The sequence below is a fragment of the Stylophora pistillata genome, chromosome 9 (assembly GCF_964205215.1).
Source record: "Stylophora pistillata chromosome 9, jaStyPist1.2, whole genome shotgun sequence".
Taxonomy (NCBI): domain Eukaryota; kingdom Metazoa; phylum Cnidaria; class Anthozoa; order Scleractinia; family Pocilloporidae; genus Stylophora; species Stylophora pistillata.
In genome coordinates this window covers 31359315-31376422 of record NC_142527.1, presented here as the reverse complement: position 1 = coordinate 31376422, position 17108 = coordinate 31359315, and the positions used below count along the sequence as shown (strand labels likewise).

The 17108-nt window shown below is 38.2% G+C and overlaps 1 protein-coding gene across 7 annotated transcripts in view; it reads right to left on the bottom strand.

Moving 5' to 3' along the window:
* Nucleotides 1–3764: 3764 nt before the first annotated feature.
* Nucleotides 3765–17108, bottom strand: part of LOC111326302 (RYamide receptor-like) — a 34581-nt gene continuing 21237 nt past the window's right edge. The window contains exons 1-4 of one of the 7 annotated variants that reach the window (XM_088733433.1): nt 8652–8808; nt 5957–6013; nt 5771–5791; nt 3765–5325 (exon numbers count right to left, since the gene is read on the bottom strand). In XM_088733433.1, the coding sequence (XP_088589559.1) occupies nt 4272–5279 (1008 nt within the window). In that variant the 5' untranslated portion in view covers nt 5280–5325; nt 5771–5791; nt 5957–6013; nt 8652–8808 and the 3' untranslated portion in view covers nt 3765–4271. Of the gene's footprint in view, nt 5326–5770; nt 5792–5956; nt 6014–6107; nt 6200–7991; nt 8069–8651; nt 8809–17108 lie in introns of those variants that run through there. The other 6 variants (XM_088733435.1, XM_088733434.1, XM_022930267.2 and 3 more) reach the window with 6 other exon arrangements.

Sequence of the window (17108 nt, the reverse complement as noted above, 5' to 3'; positions counted from 1 at the left end):
GTCCTGCAATTATTGTATCTTTTTGTCTTATGTGTAAAATACAGTTTCATGGTTTATCGAGTGTATTGTAAATATGTTGTAAATTATGTAAATACTGAAACGCTCTTTTAGCTTCCTTGATCTTATAAGTGATTATTATTATAAAGAATCCGTTTGGTTTGAAAGCTTCAGTCATTCTTATTTAAAGAATTATTATAGCTGGATTTTGAGCATTGTTCATTGAATTTATAGATTGATTTCACATAGTATTTAGGCTTAGCTTTAGAATCAAGTTGTGTAAAAATGTTAGATAAGTTTATTGGCTGAATTTAAATAAAGGTATAAGTTTAATTATTGTTAGTATTGTTATTATTAAATGTCGTATTGATCTTTCTACTTATGAAAATGCGCAGCCATGGGTTTAAAGAACTGTTAGCGTGACCAAAAAATAACATACAACTGGGATAGTCGGTTCAACAAATTGATAAAGGCTGGTAGTTTCTGAAGAAACTGTTTGGGGCTGTGTCAGTGGGGGTAACGGAATAATTTGGATATCTCAACAAAGTTGAAATGGTAAATTAGCCACCGTAACGATTACAAAAGCTGATGTTTCGAGCGTTAGCTCTTCATCGGAGCGACTAGAGGAATTGTGGGTTGTATGTGCTTTTAAAGGCACAAAATGGAGCTACGCTATTGGTGGCAACATGGCAACGAGAAAAACACGAATAAATTAGTGGATGAAAAGCAAAAAGATATACATCGGTGAAACAGACAGAAGACTAGGTGGCCGACTCCGAGAACACCTTCGCAACGTGGAAAAGAATGACAAGGACACATCGAAACCAGTCGCTAGACCCTTTAATTTACCTAATCATTCCAAGCAACATATGGCAATCTGCGGTCTTTCCTTACACTTAGGTAACACGGAAAGCCGTAAAACTCTTGAACAAAAGCTTATCTTTCAAACCGGCTGTCTAAATCCCACAGGGATCAACCAACGCTTTTCATTCCACTAATTTATTCGTGTTTTTCATGATGCCATGTTCCCACCAATAACGTAGCTCCATTTCTGCCTTTAAAAACACACACAACCCACAATTCCTCTATTTGCTCCGACGAAGGGATAACGCTCGAAACGTCGGCTGAACAAATTGTTCTGTTATTAGGGCTCGTCAAAATACGGCACAACTCGTAAAAATACTCAGCGATGCAACACAACAAAATGTCTCATGGGATATATTTATGAATTATGAAAGATTTGGTTGATAAAAACATTCCAAACTTTGAAATTGAGGAGTTTTCGAAAACTTAGCTCAGAGGAACAAGAACAGTGCAGCCCAGTTTTCATTAACTTTTTTCTGCGTAGGAAACTGGGGATTATTTACCAACAAACACGTTCATGAAAGGAGAATATTAAGTAAGAGCGGGTGGCATGATGCTTAACGCGCTCGACTCCACGTAGAAAGAAGATACGATTTCTTAGTCCGATGGTTTACCGTCTTTTATTTCGTTAGCCTGTCGCAAATTGAAGCTACTACAAAGGCCCTTTTAAAACTGTTCCAATGCAATAACTTGTAACGTAGGTAAAATATGTAAATTTTGGTTAAGCTTAAGGCTCAAATAAAATTATCAACCTGCCTTTATTTTGGCGAGTGAGATGATTTATTTTCATAACCGCATAGAATCGAGTTACAATAAAATTACAAAGTTAATGCGAAATTATTCTCTGTCACCGGTAACCGCTCTTAAATGGATCAAAGGCAATGAATCTATTATTTTTTGGTCTAGAGTTAGGAAAACTGTGAGGAACGATTCTTAATTATCAATGCAGAAATTATGAATAAAAGAAACCTAATTAAGTTTATACTGCAGAAGGCAATTGTACTCTTCGTGCGCACTTACCGGCAAATTCTCAATATCATTGTCGAATACCTCGTTTGACGACAACTATTTCTACAATATTGATAACAATGAAAGATTTGCATGCTAACTTTGAGTCTTAAACTCTAACTGCCTCCAGAGATAACTTGCTGTCAAAATCGAGAACCAAAACAATAGCAAAAGAAAATAAAAATAGAGCAAAACAACACTGGAAGCCGTTGCTTCTTGATTTTTTCGATTCCCTCCTCGATGTCCAACGCCCTGTTCATTAACCTAATTTCCCCTTTTTACATTTGCAAGAGTGTTTTGTACAAGCTTGAACTATTTACGAAACTATAATTAAAAACAAAATCATTTAAAGGAACCTCAAGGTAGATGGGGTGGCCAAGTGGTTAGCGTGCTCGACTCCAAATAGAAGGGCACGATATCTTACTCCGATAGCTCTATTTCTTTGGATTTATTTCCTTAAGCCATATTCATAGGATTGTTTAGGACGCACTTTGGTAATATAACCGCGAAGCTTTATTTGAATAATCATATTGTACTGTTTACCTAATTGGTCGACCACTCCCCGAATGTGGCTTTCAGGGCCATGACAAACTAATGAGAAACAGAAATTGTAAATAAATATGGTGTTAATTGTCTTCTCCTTGTTTCTCCTAAAAATAAAAGACAACAACAACTTTACGTGGCTGAAAATGGGGAAGTGGCGAACTCTGGTTCTGTCCTGGTGTGCCGGTTCACAAGGGAATTACCATTGTTCTTTCTTTGTTTAGGAGTCATTGGTTAGCTGTTGTGTATTGTTCGGTCTTTTCTATCGGCTCTTGTGAACCGGTACACGAGGACAGAACCAGAACTCTGCAAAATTTCGCTTGCTTCCCTTTTGAGTGCTGATGAGGTACATTTTTATGCTCTGACTCCATCAGAAGACCGATGACCAGTCGTTTGTTAGATAAGTTGTTCTTAAACACCACCATCATAGCACAAGAACGCCTGAGAGAGTTGATTAGTGCAGTGCCCTTCGATTTCTGCTGAACTATCTGCCTTCGTAGAGCTCTGTGTAAAAAATAATCCTTCGTCTTCCGACGAATCCATCCTCTTTATAAACCCAGGTTCGCACGGAGAGAAATGACTGGATTCTCTGGCTTATAAAGTATGCAAATTAGCAGTGTTACACGCCTTACACGAATTAATTCCATCATTATAATTACTGATCCCCATGAAATTCTATTGTTCTCTCTCTCTGCATTAAATCAACGATTGTAGTCTTTTTCTCATACAGTCAACTGTATGAGAAAAACGGAGGCGGTCCTTTTTGTTAGCAGGGAAATTATCAGGGGTAATATAATTAAACACGCTAAATAAGCATGTTGCAATATCAAAAATATTGCATTGTGCAGGCTGCAATACAATATTAAAAATATCGCAGTGTGCAGGTTACAATTATTAAAAATATTGCTTCTTCCACTCCTCAAAGACTCTTAAAACCCACGCCCATTTCCGGCGGCTGGCCTTCCAAACTCAACTTTTTTCAAATTTCTCGCATTCTGAAGCTGTAATTGGCGTTCTAAATCTTTGCTCTATTTCAAAAAAGAAAATGGAAACGCAGCCTTTAGAAGTCGATAAAGAATTAAAGCACTGACAGAAATGTCCAAACGTGACATTACATTATCTTCGATTTCTGCTGAAATATCTGGCTTCGTAGAGCTCTGTGTAATAAATAATCCTTCGTCTTCCGACGAATCCATCTTCTTTCTAAACCCAGGTTCGCAATGAGTAATATGACTGAATTCTCTGGCTTATAAAGTATGCAAATTAGCAGTGTTACACGCCTTGCACGAATTAATTCAATCTTTAGAACTGTTTTGAACAACTATAACAACGAGCTACAATAACAACCTCGGCACAATTAAAATCTAAGATATATTCATCACAACAAAGAACAATAGCAGTGAGCATCACAATCATCACACACAGGTGCGACTAAAATCGAAGATCCAACACAGACACAGAACAATAGGATTTCATGGGGATCGAGAATTATAATAGATAATTACTTCGGCACATGGCATTTCTGAGAAATATTGCAGCCAGCTGAGGTCGTAGGCCGAAGTAATTACGGCGGAGGCCGTAGGCCGAAGCTGGCTGCAATATTTCTCATAATGCCATATGCCTCAGTAATTATCCATTAAAGACCATTCCCTCCTACGTACAGTTCACTTTGCGACAGAACAGTTGTCTAAATCAGTTGTCTAAATCACTTGAATTTATCAATGTCACATTAAATTACCTAGCTTATCACCTTTATCACACTGTATATATGGTGTCATATGAAATAAGTTTTAAGAAAGTTTCGCTTTCTAAGTACAATTATCAAGACTGGTGACACATCTTCCATGTTATGAGAGAGATTACAGTGTTGACTCTTTCTGGACAGCTTCGTCTTCAGGTGGTAAAAAGGAATTTGATGTTTTGATACTGAGACTCAGAGGCGACCGGCTGCTTTTTCTACTGATGATTCTTGTAAATGCCGTATTGATCTTGCTGCTGAGGAATATGTAAAGCCATGGGTTGATGGCGCTGTTGGAGTGACCAAACCAAAAACACACAAACATGACAATCGGCTGAAGAGTTACCTCAATATTCCATGCTTGCATGACAAATATCATGTGAACCACCTGTGCTGGGAGCCAGCAAAGGGCAAAGGTACAGGTAACAATGATGAGCATCTTAACAACTCTCCTCTTCGAGGTTTCAAGGCGCTCTCGGTTTCCTGTCAAATGTTCCACTCCAGGTGCAACATGGAACCATAACCTCCATGCGGTAATAGTATAAATGACAGAAGTAACAGTCAAAGGAATCAGATAGTTGACCACTACCAGGAATAGGAATATCCCTCGCAGGGCCCTGAATGGATCACCCAAAACGTAAACAGATAGCGTGCATTCGGAATTGTGGTCTTCCACGGTTTGAACAACAGGGAAAATGGACATAGAGGCCAATGACAAGATCCAAATAAATGGTACTGTCAGTTTAGGCTTTCGGAACCAAAGCTGGCGGCGGAAGGGATGAACAATGGCATAATACCTATCGACTGCCATGAGTGTCAGGCAGAGGATGGACGCTGTTATAGTGACAAAGGCAGTGTATACGATAAATTTGCACGTGATTTTTCCCAATATTCCCGGTATCATCCATAAACCGTCTGTATAGAGTTGGGAAATCGACCAGGGCATCACAACCAACGTCACCAGCAAATCAGCGATGGCCATGTTGACGAACATGAAGCTTGTCAGCGATCTTACTTCAGGTTTCTTCCACACGATATAGATGAGGAAACCATTCCCCGAAAATGCTACGAGCATCGCGACGGCGTACAGGACTGTGAAAATAACCACCTCGGTCTCTTTTAACGTCATCTTTGGTTTCTGTTTTCCTGTTGCTAAAGTTAGATAGGATAACCCTGATATTACTATTTGATTAATCGCGAGTTAACAGCCGCAGGCCTTAAAACTTATCTGATAGCAACCTCGTTTTCAAGATAAAATGAACCACACGCCCTCATATCTGCTAAACATTTACTGGATAAAGGTGAACCTGTGAGTAGTGAGAGAGATCGATTGCGAATTTATAGGGAAAAACTCTAAGAGATTTTTTTTTAAATCAAGCTCACTCTGGTTTGAACTGATGTTCCTGGACGTCAACAGAGCAGTGAAAAGGCCGAAAGGAATTGCTGGAAACAGGAACAGGCAAGCAAAAGCACATTTCGAGGTTCTTGATAAATAGTTATAACTTTGTGATTGACAATGAATCTAAGAATCAAAGTGAAGGTAATGCTTAGGTTTAGACTCGAAGTTAGCACAGATTATCAGAAAGAAGCGGTAGCACTAACGATTTCATTTAACTTAGTCTTTCATTCCCAGTTTGATACCTGGTACAACAAAAATAGCACTTGAGATAATGAACGATATAGTATGTAGAGACACCATGGCACATATAGAGAATTTTTTTTTGGGAACAGAAAATCAATCTCCCCTTGAATTCGCAACATCAACTTATTCCCCTCTAAATTTTTTGACAATACATAACAATGTACCTGCGATAGAATGTATGGGAGACCACTGCCACCTTAAAGACTTGTAATCTCTTAGCTCTAAAAGAAGAGAAAATAAGAAAAATAAATACATTTGAACTTCAATGCTCCAATTGTTTATTCTGGTTGATGTAGACTAAGAGACACCGTATACCTCTAGAGAAGCTTGACAACCTTGCTTCCCTCGTCCAACGGTTTGAAATTTCAGAGGCCCGAGCCTGATGAACTTGATGAACTACTGAGTTTAATACTGATCAGTCCTTTATTTGACTATTTCAAGATGATTTGTTTTGAATATTAATGCGGGTATCGGGCACGCATCTCCTCGAGACAGCCGGACAGCAATATCAAACTTAAATGTTTGCATGTTTGGGGCTTAGGATGAATTGAAATCCAGCATGACTCATATTAATAATCCATCCACGTACAACACGGGCTCGTGCCTTCCGCTTTGAAAGTCACTAAAAACTAATTAAGGCTCAAATGAGGCAGAGGTCAAACTAACGAACACCGTTTGGTAGCTATTTGGCCTTAAAGCAAGTCTTATTTTACATGATGTGTGTGAGGGTTATACTATTTTTGTAAGAATGTAACCCATAACGTAATTAATCTAGGGATAATTGCTTCTTTATCCATCGCATTGGGACATATTGCGTGAAACTCTAATCCTCATCATAACAAACGCCTTCACTCTAACCGGTTGTCAATGGCGTTTGGGGTAACATGCTGTCACCGTGGGAATTTCACACGCACATAAACGTAAACTGCACGCGATAAGACATTAAAAGATAACGGACCCTCTTTCGAGCAACTTTTAAAAGAAAGTTTGTGTCGAGAAGTTGTTGTAATGGATATCTACATCAGGTAGTGTTCAAAATAGTATGCGATCGACAAAAGTGATCATATAACAAACACAGCCATCAACAGTCCGTTCCTATAATTTAAACCAATTTTTTCTTCGATTTCTCCGATGATTTTGATTCATCAACTTGAGAAAAAAAAAGCTGGAAATCTGCTTTACGCGCGGAAAATCAAGATTAGTTCAAAAAGGAGGCTTTGCAGTTTCTCAAGTTTTCTGGAGGTAGAGTGTTAATGCAGGTGCTCCGTAGTTTAATCCACATTTGAATACTTAATTAACCTCCTGGTCTCAGGCACAGGAAGACGAAAAACTTAGAGAAAGTTGCCTTCGGTGGAATGTAGATTTGTAATGTAGAAAAATGTAGGAAACCTGGGGGAGTTTGGGAAAATAGTGCTATATGTATGTCATATTATTTCTTTGCGAATTTGTGGTAATTTGGATAATCAGGAGCAGCTGTGGGTCAATGACGGACCTTCAGTAGAATCAATTAGCTCGAGAAAAAATAATGCACTGTGCAAACAGAATGCAGTTATGTCTAATAATTGAAAAAAAATTAGTAATAGTTGAACTGAAAGGCTTCTTGTAACGCAGGAGGGCCAAGAATCTTCTCATACCAAAGGTTTTCATTGATTAGTGGTTGATCGTTACAATGCACAGAAAGTGTAGACAGACAGAATGTTGTTCGCATAGATGAAACAAGGGATGATAACGTAAAAATTCCAGGCATCTTTTATGTGTAATAAATGAAAGATTGAAAAACCTATAAGTGCCTTTTTTTCGACAAAGAATAACCGTTGCTTGGTAAACTCCATCTATTATTCAGCCTAAACGATATCTGAGAACTTCAGTTAGAGTTGGCGAAATAGAAAGCGCTCGTAAACTTCGTTGATGGAAGAAAAAGGAATCGAAAAAAACAGTTTCACCTGCATTAGATGAACTACTTGACGACTAGAAATTAAAACAGAACTCGCCGCGGGATCCTTGCACAACTCAGCCTATTAAAACAACCTTTTAGGTTGCAGGAAAACTTGGTATGGCGTCAACATTTCACTTCACCGTGTTTTCTTAGTATACATAATTACGAGAAAGAGCACGACGCCTGTCACTCTATTGTCAAAATTCCTTTATGGAACCGTGGCCTTGTCAATTTAATTCTTATCTCATAACCTTCTCTCTTACCTTCATTGCATGCAAATAGTTCCCTTGCATATTTCACAGATACATGACTTTGAAATTGTTATACGGCTCTGAAATATGCACTGTCATGTTGATACAGCGGGCGGCTAAGTAGCTTTATTTTTAGACGAATATATGCCTGAATACATATCTTTCCCTGCAGGCATTAAACTCGCTAAAATTTCCATCCCGATATATTTCTTTTCACTAATAGAAATCCGACATCGATTTGTCGATTCTAACACCTAACAGGGTCTGTCGTGGGTAAATAATTGTTTAATAAGGCAGATAACAAAAGCTTTCCTTTTGAATTGAATTGACATAGTTTCTTATCGCTATTTTCTTTAATTTAACTGCAAGATTCTCTAGTCAACTTTGGCCTTTATGTTCTTAAGTGCAAAGTCTTTACCGACACAACTGCCGATAAAAGAGTTAAATTAAAGTATGACGGCTAGTGGATTGACAGAGGTGCTTTGAAGCTTTACATATCCTGAATTTTTTAGTTAAGGAATACAGTAATGTTTTTAATTTTGTTTTAGTAGATCATGTCGCAAGATATCGAAAGAAGCAGCTAGAATCACTTTGTCGCGTTTAAATAGTTCGTTTCTGCGCTTACGTTATTGGCGCTGCGCTATGATACGAAAGACCTTTTTGAAAAATTACCTTCAAAACTTGCATCTGCGAAATCATTTGACGCTGTACTAGCCAAACATTTGTCTTCGGCCCGTTTGAAGACGAAGTTTCTTTGCGTTTTTGCTCAGGCGTAAAAACGAAGAAAACTTGGCGAGAACGGATGCTAATTTGGTAAATTAAAGTTCCGCATGAACTCTTTTTCGTTCAAATGCAAATTGGGAAAGGATCTCTTTAATAGTTAAACAAGAAAAATTTGACAAGATATTACGACAGCTTACATTCGTACACTGTATGGCCGGCTGACCGAATGTTGTTTAGACCTGGAAAAACTCCATAAACACCAGCTCAGCTTAACCTGGGCGAATTATTTCAAGTCTCCATAGTTAGAGTGGACATTAGCATTTGGGTTGCGTGAATTGTTCTTGAGCCTGTAGCATTTATATGGTTGAGGAATCATTGAAGCATCAGGAAAATCTAGAAAGTGAGCCTCATGACGAGAAAAGCAGAGAGATTTAGCTATCTTTCAACTATCGTTAGAGCCATTTTTTATTTTCTTGCTCAAAACAAGAGCTCATGCGAGTATACAAATCATCAAGAGACTGAACTACTGCACATGAAGCTCCTGCCAAGAGTCAAATTACATCAAACACTGGCTAAAACCTTTTTTGGAATGCCAATAAAGAATCTGGAATGAACTAACTGGTGCAAAATTAGCCAATCAGCTAACTTTTAACTTGTTGAGTATGCTTATCATACTCAGAAAGTAAAAACTGTCCAATCATCAATCCGTAATGTGACAGCTCATCAAAAACAAACTTATTCAGTACACAGATATAATGAATGAGTTAAAAATTGTACTGAATGTGTTTGAATTTATACTTAAAAAGTTTGCAGACAGCTATTCTGTATTAAAGCCCGTTTAAAAGATTTTAATATTTTACTTCAGCATGAATTGAACAATTTGTTGAACCTAATTTTCAGTGCGTTTTTTCAACATTGTTGAAAACGTAAAAAATGTTGAAAGCTGTTGAAAGCGTGTTGAATCAAGTTTAAATCGGTTTAAACTTTCATTCAACATCGATTCAACTTTTCCTTTGTAAGGCCTCTGTAAGACCTTTGTACAGTGTAAGGCTTTATAAAAGGCCGCCGCTCAATTTTGTTTTTGCGTTCAACATTAATTTTGCCCAACATCCGTTCAACTTTTGTCGAACGAATATTGGTCAAATGTTTAAACCATTTATATGAGCATTTAGGGACCTTTAGCGGTCGGCAACGCGACGAAAGATGTCGAGTAAAAATGGACTCATTTCAGTATTTAGGGCCTACCGCACTAGCAGGCAAACCTAGAATTGTCCCGACAAAATCAAAGGTCAAATTTTTGTCTCCTCTGTTGCACCCGCACTAAAATATCGAAGCTGCTAAAATTCGGTTAATAGCCAAAATTAACACCGATACGATACTTCACTGTAATTTTATTCAATTTAGCTTTTCCTTTCCCCTTGCTTTTAGTGGGCACTTCTGGATCCTGTGCCACATCTACTACCTTATTGATGGACTGCTAAAGTGGAAAATTGCATCACCGCTCTATATTGCCTCAGCTGCATCCAGCGCCTAGCCTGCTCAAAATTTGCCAGTGGATTCAAATACTAATTACCAGGATTCATCTTGAGTCTTTTACCGCACTGGTAATGATCGACAAGTTTATCACGGTTTTGATTGTTTAGTCGATTTTGTCAAGGTTTTACCCGGGATAAATTTTGTCGGCGGTGCGTTTGAAAATTTGTCCGCTTCGGCTAAAATTTGTCAAGTCGCGACAAACCATCCGTGCTTGTGAAGTGTTGGTGATAACAGAAACTGTGTCTAAGGCCCTGTTCGCACTAGACCGAAAAAAATTGGTTGTGTATTTGCAAAAAAATTGAAAATTTTGAAACAGCGAATTATTTGTTTCGTAATAGCGCTCGCTCCTGAGACGTGCGAATTATTTGTGTAACCACAAATGTCAATTAATCGAAATAGATATCGAGATTTCGTGACAGTGCGTTTTCTTTCATGTCGTTTCTGGTCAAGGACTGATCGTAAATTAAAATCCCCCTGCGAAATGTTTTAATCGCCCTTCTTTGCTGTTTCTTGCCATGCAAAATCTGATTGTGGCTGGTCAACAATAACTTCTGGTTTTGTTGGGAAAATGAAAATGAAAATGTTTTCGCGTTGAGATGTTTTCTTGCAATGCAAACAAAATTTCACGTATTGCGAACAGGCCCTTAATAAACAATTTTGTCGCTGGGCTGTAGGCCATTCGTTAGAATTTCGCGCATGGCTGGATTTGTTTACTGTTTCTTGCTGCGCTTCACTTCAACTTCAGCACAACATATGTGAGCCACAATGAAAACTTAGCTAATTTTGCCGTTGGGCTTTTTGTCCGCAGATCACGAAAATTGTTTGTTTGTTTGTTGTTTGTAAGGGAGGACAGCTGCGAAATGTACAAAGTTTTCAAAGTTACTCGCTAAGCTATTTTCTGCCCATTAGATCTTTTGTTTTGCCACGTCCTCTTCACCGTTACCGTCGTGGTTAGGGCCTGTTCGCACTACACGAAATTTTATTTGTTTTGCAAAAAAATTTGTCAACGCGAAACGATTTTCATTGGGAACGATTTTTTTGACGCACCAAAATTTTCGCAAGAGCCACCAAACTTCAAAGATTCCGTCAACTACTTTTGGATGCCTACAATTATTTGTCGGGCGAGAAAACCTATTATCCCCTGACAGATACCCTTCAACTGGTCATCATATTTGTGAACTCCCTAACTTCGCGTTAGTGAGTTGTGGAATGACTCTCTACCCATTCTCAAACTGTCTACGGAAAAAGGCTTCAGGAAGTTACGATTTCAAACCAGGATTCTACAGGTCGACTGAGGCGTCGACGTTTATTGAGCAACTGAGTTAAAGTCTCCATGATCGGTAGAAGCCGAATCCTTCCCAACAAAACCAAAAGTAATTGTTGACTAGCTACAATCAGTTTTTGCATGGCAAGCAAAAGCAAAGAAGGACGATTAAAACATTTCGCGGGGGCATTTTGCTTCGCGATCAGTCCTTGACCAGAAACGATATAAAATAAAACGCACTGTCACGCAACCTCGGTATATTTTTCGATTGCTTGACATTTGTGGTCACCCAAATAATTCGCACGTCTCAAGTGCGCATGCTAATTACAAAAACAGAAAATTCTTTGTTACAAAATTTTTAACTTTTTCGCAAATACCGAACCAAATTTTTCGGTGTAGTGCGTACAGGATCTTACCTAATTTTCACACCGTCGACCAAAATTTCTCTTTCTTAAGCGTAATTGCTTTGTTATCAAAACAAACAAAAAAGTACTTGTGTCGTACAAGTTAGTAGCATTTTGGCGCAATGTCCTATGGAAGCTCAAAATGGTATAATTTCTAAATATCTACTAGTTGCTTATACAACCCCTTGATGGAAAACGTCAGAGCAATGAGATGGATTTAAAAACCAAAGTCAGCAGACGAAGTGTATACAACAGCCAAAAATGGTCAACAGCCAAAAATGACTCCAGTACTAAATGTCATTATAATTTATTCAATGAAGCTTTTCCTTCCCTTTACCTCGAGTGGGCACTTTTGAATCTTGTGCCGCCTCTACGGCTTCATTGTTGGACTGATAAAGTTGCGAGATAATCGTTCCACCATTGTAACTTGCCCCGGCTGCATGCAAATTGTTCCCTTCAGTGTTCCCTTGATTGTCATTAGGTGGGACATTCTAGCGCCCAACCTACTCCTAAGAGTGGCGGCTTTAATTTTCGTATGGATTTAAACTCCAGTTATCAGGATTCATCTCCATTTGTCTGAATTTGGAAAATCTGCGAGTTTCGCAACGAAAGACAATCACTGTAATCTTTTGGTAAACTGAACTTAGTTCAATTACCACGCTGCTGTTAGCGTTTGCGACACATAACCGACAAGTTTACCACGGTTTTGATTATTTAGTTGATTTTGCCAACGTTTTACCCGGGACAAATTTTGTCGGCGGTAAGTTTGAAAATTTCTTCGCTTCGACCAAAATTTGTCAAGTCGCGGCAAACCATCAGCACTGGTAAAGTGTTGGTAATGACAGAAAATTTGTCTAAATAAACATTTTATTCTCTAGTGTGGATAGGCCCATAGTCATCGCAAAGCAACATAAGCGATACAAGCGGCGAACTGATCAATTTCCAGCTGCACGAGCTAAAACAGAATTTTTACAGATGACGTTTCACCGATAGAGATCAATTTTGAATTGAATATACCTGCACCAGTTTACCGGTCTCAATTCATGAAGGAACGAAAACGCCGGAATCCACGTAGATTGCATTTAAAAGACTGATTTAAATTCAGCCGTAAAACTCACCCCATGAGGTTTATATTTCATGTTAACTCAACTGAAAGATGAACTAAGCCTAGACAGACATCCGCAAGCAAACAGGCATTACTAACGTTAAATAGTGAAGTCAGCTACTTATTCAATTGAGTTCAAACTACCGATCCTTATCAAGCTGAAATAGTCACGCGACAACCTCTCTTCACAGACCAAGATACCTTACATTTATCCTTGTAAAAAGTGAAGGAAGGAAAACGCCGATATCCATGTCGTTTGCACTAGAAAGTTTGCTTTTATTCAGCTGTGAAACTTACCAAATGTGATTTATCTTTCAGGCCAAGTGAAACAGTCCCCGGCCGGACCAACACTCAAGGTCTTAAAATAACTGAGGAGAATGCGCTACCTTTCTATAATATTGAGAAATGGATAGACATTCTAGTCTTCTCGGATAAGGACGAATGAACCGTAGGTCCCGTCTCCTGCATCTATCAATTAGTTAATTTGGTTAGGCAGGGGACGTTAAAGAACCCACTCACGAGATTACTGTGATGTGGTCTAACCTGTTTACTGGGAACTGGGGGGAGGGGGCATCTTCAAATAAGTTTCCTTCGATTATTTGTAAACTGCTGATGCAGTCCGGCCAAAGTCCCCCGAAAAGTGTTGTGATGCGCATTTGATCATATCCACATGTTAATTTGCGCAATATAAATATTAAATTATTATTATTATTATTATTATTATAAAATAGAAGGCAAGATCGACCATTCAGTTAGCCGAAAACGAAGGCACCAGTTGAACACTCCCTTCCTTCCCATTGTAATTAATGCCGTCCGTAGTAAACGTATTAGTTTTTTTTTTAAATCATACACAGGACCAGGTTTATTTAAAACCAATGTCTAAGGATTTCAACTCAGCGTGTCTCCAAGCGTATGTCAGAGAATTTGCAGTTTCAGAAGCATATAGAAGCGACAGTAATTGATTTCGTACTCGAGGAATCAGTTATTAGGTTGAATCTCTTAGACGTAACAAATGTTAGTACAATCTTTATGCAACTGAAAATTACATCGTACCGAGTATCATAAAAAATGATACTTGTTAACTAAAGGTGAATCTTAAACCTCAGTGCTTCATTCACCGGCAGGTGATGTCTTACAGGTGACCTTTCACGAAACAATTAATTTTCAAATGGAATTGTAGCGTTTACGGCGACTAAAATCCAAATTCTCAAGTTCAAGGGCGCGTCGCTCCAAAACGCGGTTAACGAGTTGTTTGGGGATTATTTTACTGATCGAAATGACAACCCAAAGTTGACTGTTTGCACGAATCTTTATTCTTGAAAGACAATCGACCACGAAACAAAATCAATGACGAAAATAACGATTATTTTGACAGTCAATCAATCTATTGAACGATCGGTCGTAAACTGAAACAACAATACAACGAAGCTCTATCAATCTAACGAAAAGCCGCGGAATACATGATCAAAGAATCGCGCGTCAAATACTGGGCTCCAAAGTCTATAACGCGATTAACAATACAAGTAAAACAGAACAAAAGTTTGGAAACAAATTAAAAGAGTTTTGATGACTGATAAACAGCCCATTGTTCTATCTAAAGGATGGGCGTTCACTGACTCGCAAATTGGCACGAATTTGGCCTTTAAATCCTAAATCTATACAGATCATTGCAATATTTGTTTGTATATTGTCGCCCAACACTGAAAAGACTGGAAAGGAAAAAACAAAGTTACAAAGGTACTCACATATCGGTCCCGCTTGTGCCAGAGGTTGAGAAATCGAAAGGGCGAAAGTTTACAAAGGCTATTCAAAACTTACGAAGAACTGATTAAAGGGACGCTAAATTTGCCTTTTATATGCGCGTAGTGACGCTGAAAGGTCCGATTACAAAACCAATAGAAATACAGAAAAACAGATAAGCATTGTAACTATGTTGCTATCTAAGATCATTCTGAAATTAGTGAACTAATCAATAATCAATCAAAAAATGAGCCGAATGGCTAATTTCCTTAACAGGAATATTGCACTTACATTTGTATAAATTTGTGAACGAACGAAAACGCAGATATGCATGTTGTTTGCATTATATCACTGCCATCTGTTCAGCTGTAAAACTCACCGAGCGAAATAAATTCTTCTTGCAAAGTCAAACAGTCCACTAATTCAAGAAACAAGAACCTCCTGCATTTCAGTCTCCACTTCTTCCAATTTGCAACTGAGCAAATGGGAACGAGATGGCCGCTAGAGGGGAATTGATTCTTGAAGAAAATCGTTCGGTAAGATAAAAGCATATTTTACAAATTTTGTTTTTTCCAGTCTGTAATCTAAGTATTTTAAAGTTATACCGTCCAAAAGCTTAAACATTTCCTTTGATCACTTAGCAGATTTCAATCAGGGACAGTCAGGTACCTAATTTCTTTGAGGAGCTGGCTAGCTACCTGGAGGGCAAGCTCTCCAGATTTGACGCTGTAAGTTAGTTTCACACGGACATGTTTCGCAACACACTATTGGCTGAATTTTCAGCCAGGTCCTCCAAGGAATTTGGATGGTTAAGCCATGTAGGCAGATTACCTTTCATTGTTTCTTTTCTCAGAAGAAAGACCAAATAGCGACTACCTAATGAGATGGTAAGAGTTAATCTTCCTCAATAGATTAATTGCTGAAGTCGCGTTTTTGTAAAGAGAGCTTGAAGCTCAAGTTGCTTTTCAAGTACATCTTTCCAGGGACTATGGTGGCTTCGGCAGCTGAATTCGTCAACGAACAGGCCCTTTTTAGGAAACTTACAGGTCATAGGTCACCAGTGAAAAATAGCTATTATCATATTTATCACTTTCTAAATTACTTCACCAGGAGATCTATGAACACACCTGTGGTGTTTTCTTCTAATTTACGGCTGCAGAAGGAAATTAAGAGAGTGCGTGATAATTTCTGATATTTTGCAACCAAAGTTAAAGTTGTGTTGTAAAATTTCAGCCGGGCAACAATGAGGTAAATTGAAATTGGATTACTGTAGATGACATTTTCTCAATCTATTAACCTTATGTTAACTTTCAGGTTCTCATATGCAGGATGTGATGATCATTTACTAAAATAGTTAAACTGATCGATGTAAATAAAGATTTTTGTGAGTGAAGTAAATAAATTGTTGATTATTCTAAGGTATAAAGCTTCTATTGTTTTATTACCTATCTGTTTTGATGGACGATATCCTTCGCAAGCCATAACAAACGCTTATTTGGTCATCGACTTTTGTATTATAATAAATCTAAAGCTCTCTCGCTCTCAGTACGCAAACTATACTTCTTGTAAGCTCTATGCCTCTGACCTGCCTATTTCCAAGCCTTTTTCAACAAACTCAGTAGCAACTGATAAAGCCTGAGTCAAGCGTACAGGAGCAAAGACTGCTGAAACCTATCGCCTCTATCGAGGCTTTAAATACGAGTGACGAATACCTAAATTTTTACAGCGAAATCAAATTGTACAAATAATACTTGTTCAGATGTGTAATCTGGACGATTCTTATTTAAAGCCTTTGTCGAAGAATTCTTACTCTAGCTTTGATGTTAAGTTCATGCACGTCATACTCATCAACCCGGAGGCAACAAATTTCTTTCCTGTAAAGAGAAGAGATAAAGGAATGTACTATTTTCTATGGCAATTTACTGATGTTGTTTTATCTTTTTTGCCGCAAATCCCTTTGAGCTGAGGGGAAAACTGTGACATCAGACCTGCTCTAGCACTTTATCTTCCTCAAGAGTTATTTTAAGTTACCTAGAACGACAAATCAGGTAAAAATTTTAAGATAAATCGGGCAATTTTAACATAAATGGAGTAAAGACCTCAAGTCAGAAATATATTCTATGATTTTCCCCCCGTAATTTTTTGTTTACATTGTATATGCACAATACCTAAAAGTCTTTCTCGTACCTGATCCGCGTTTGAGACCGCCGTGGATAAATTTTTGACGTCTGTTAATCTATATCCCTCACTTTCCTTGGAATCAGGGCTGTCTGAAAGAAGCTGCTCATCGGCATATTTCAATTTCTCTCCGGAGGAACCAACAGTTTCTGGGAGAGTTGAAAAGACTGATTCCCGCT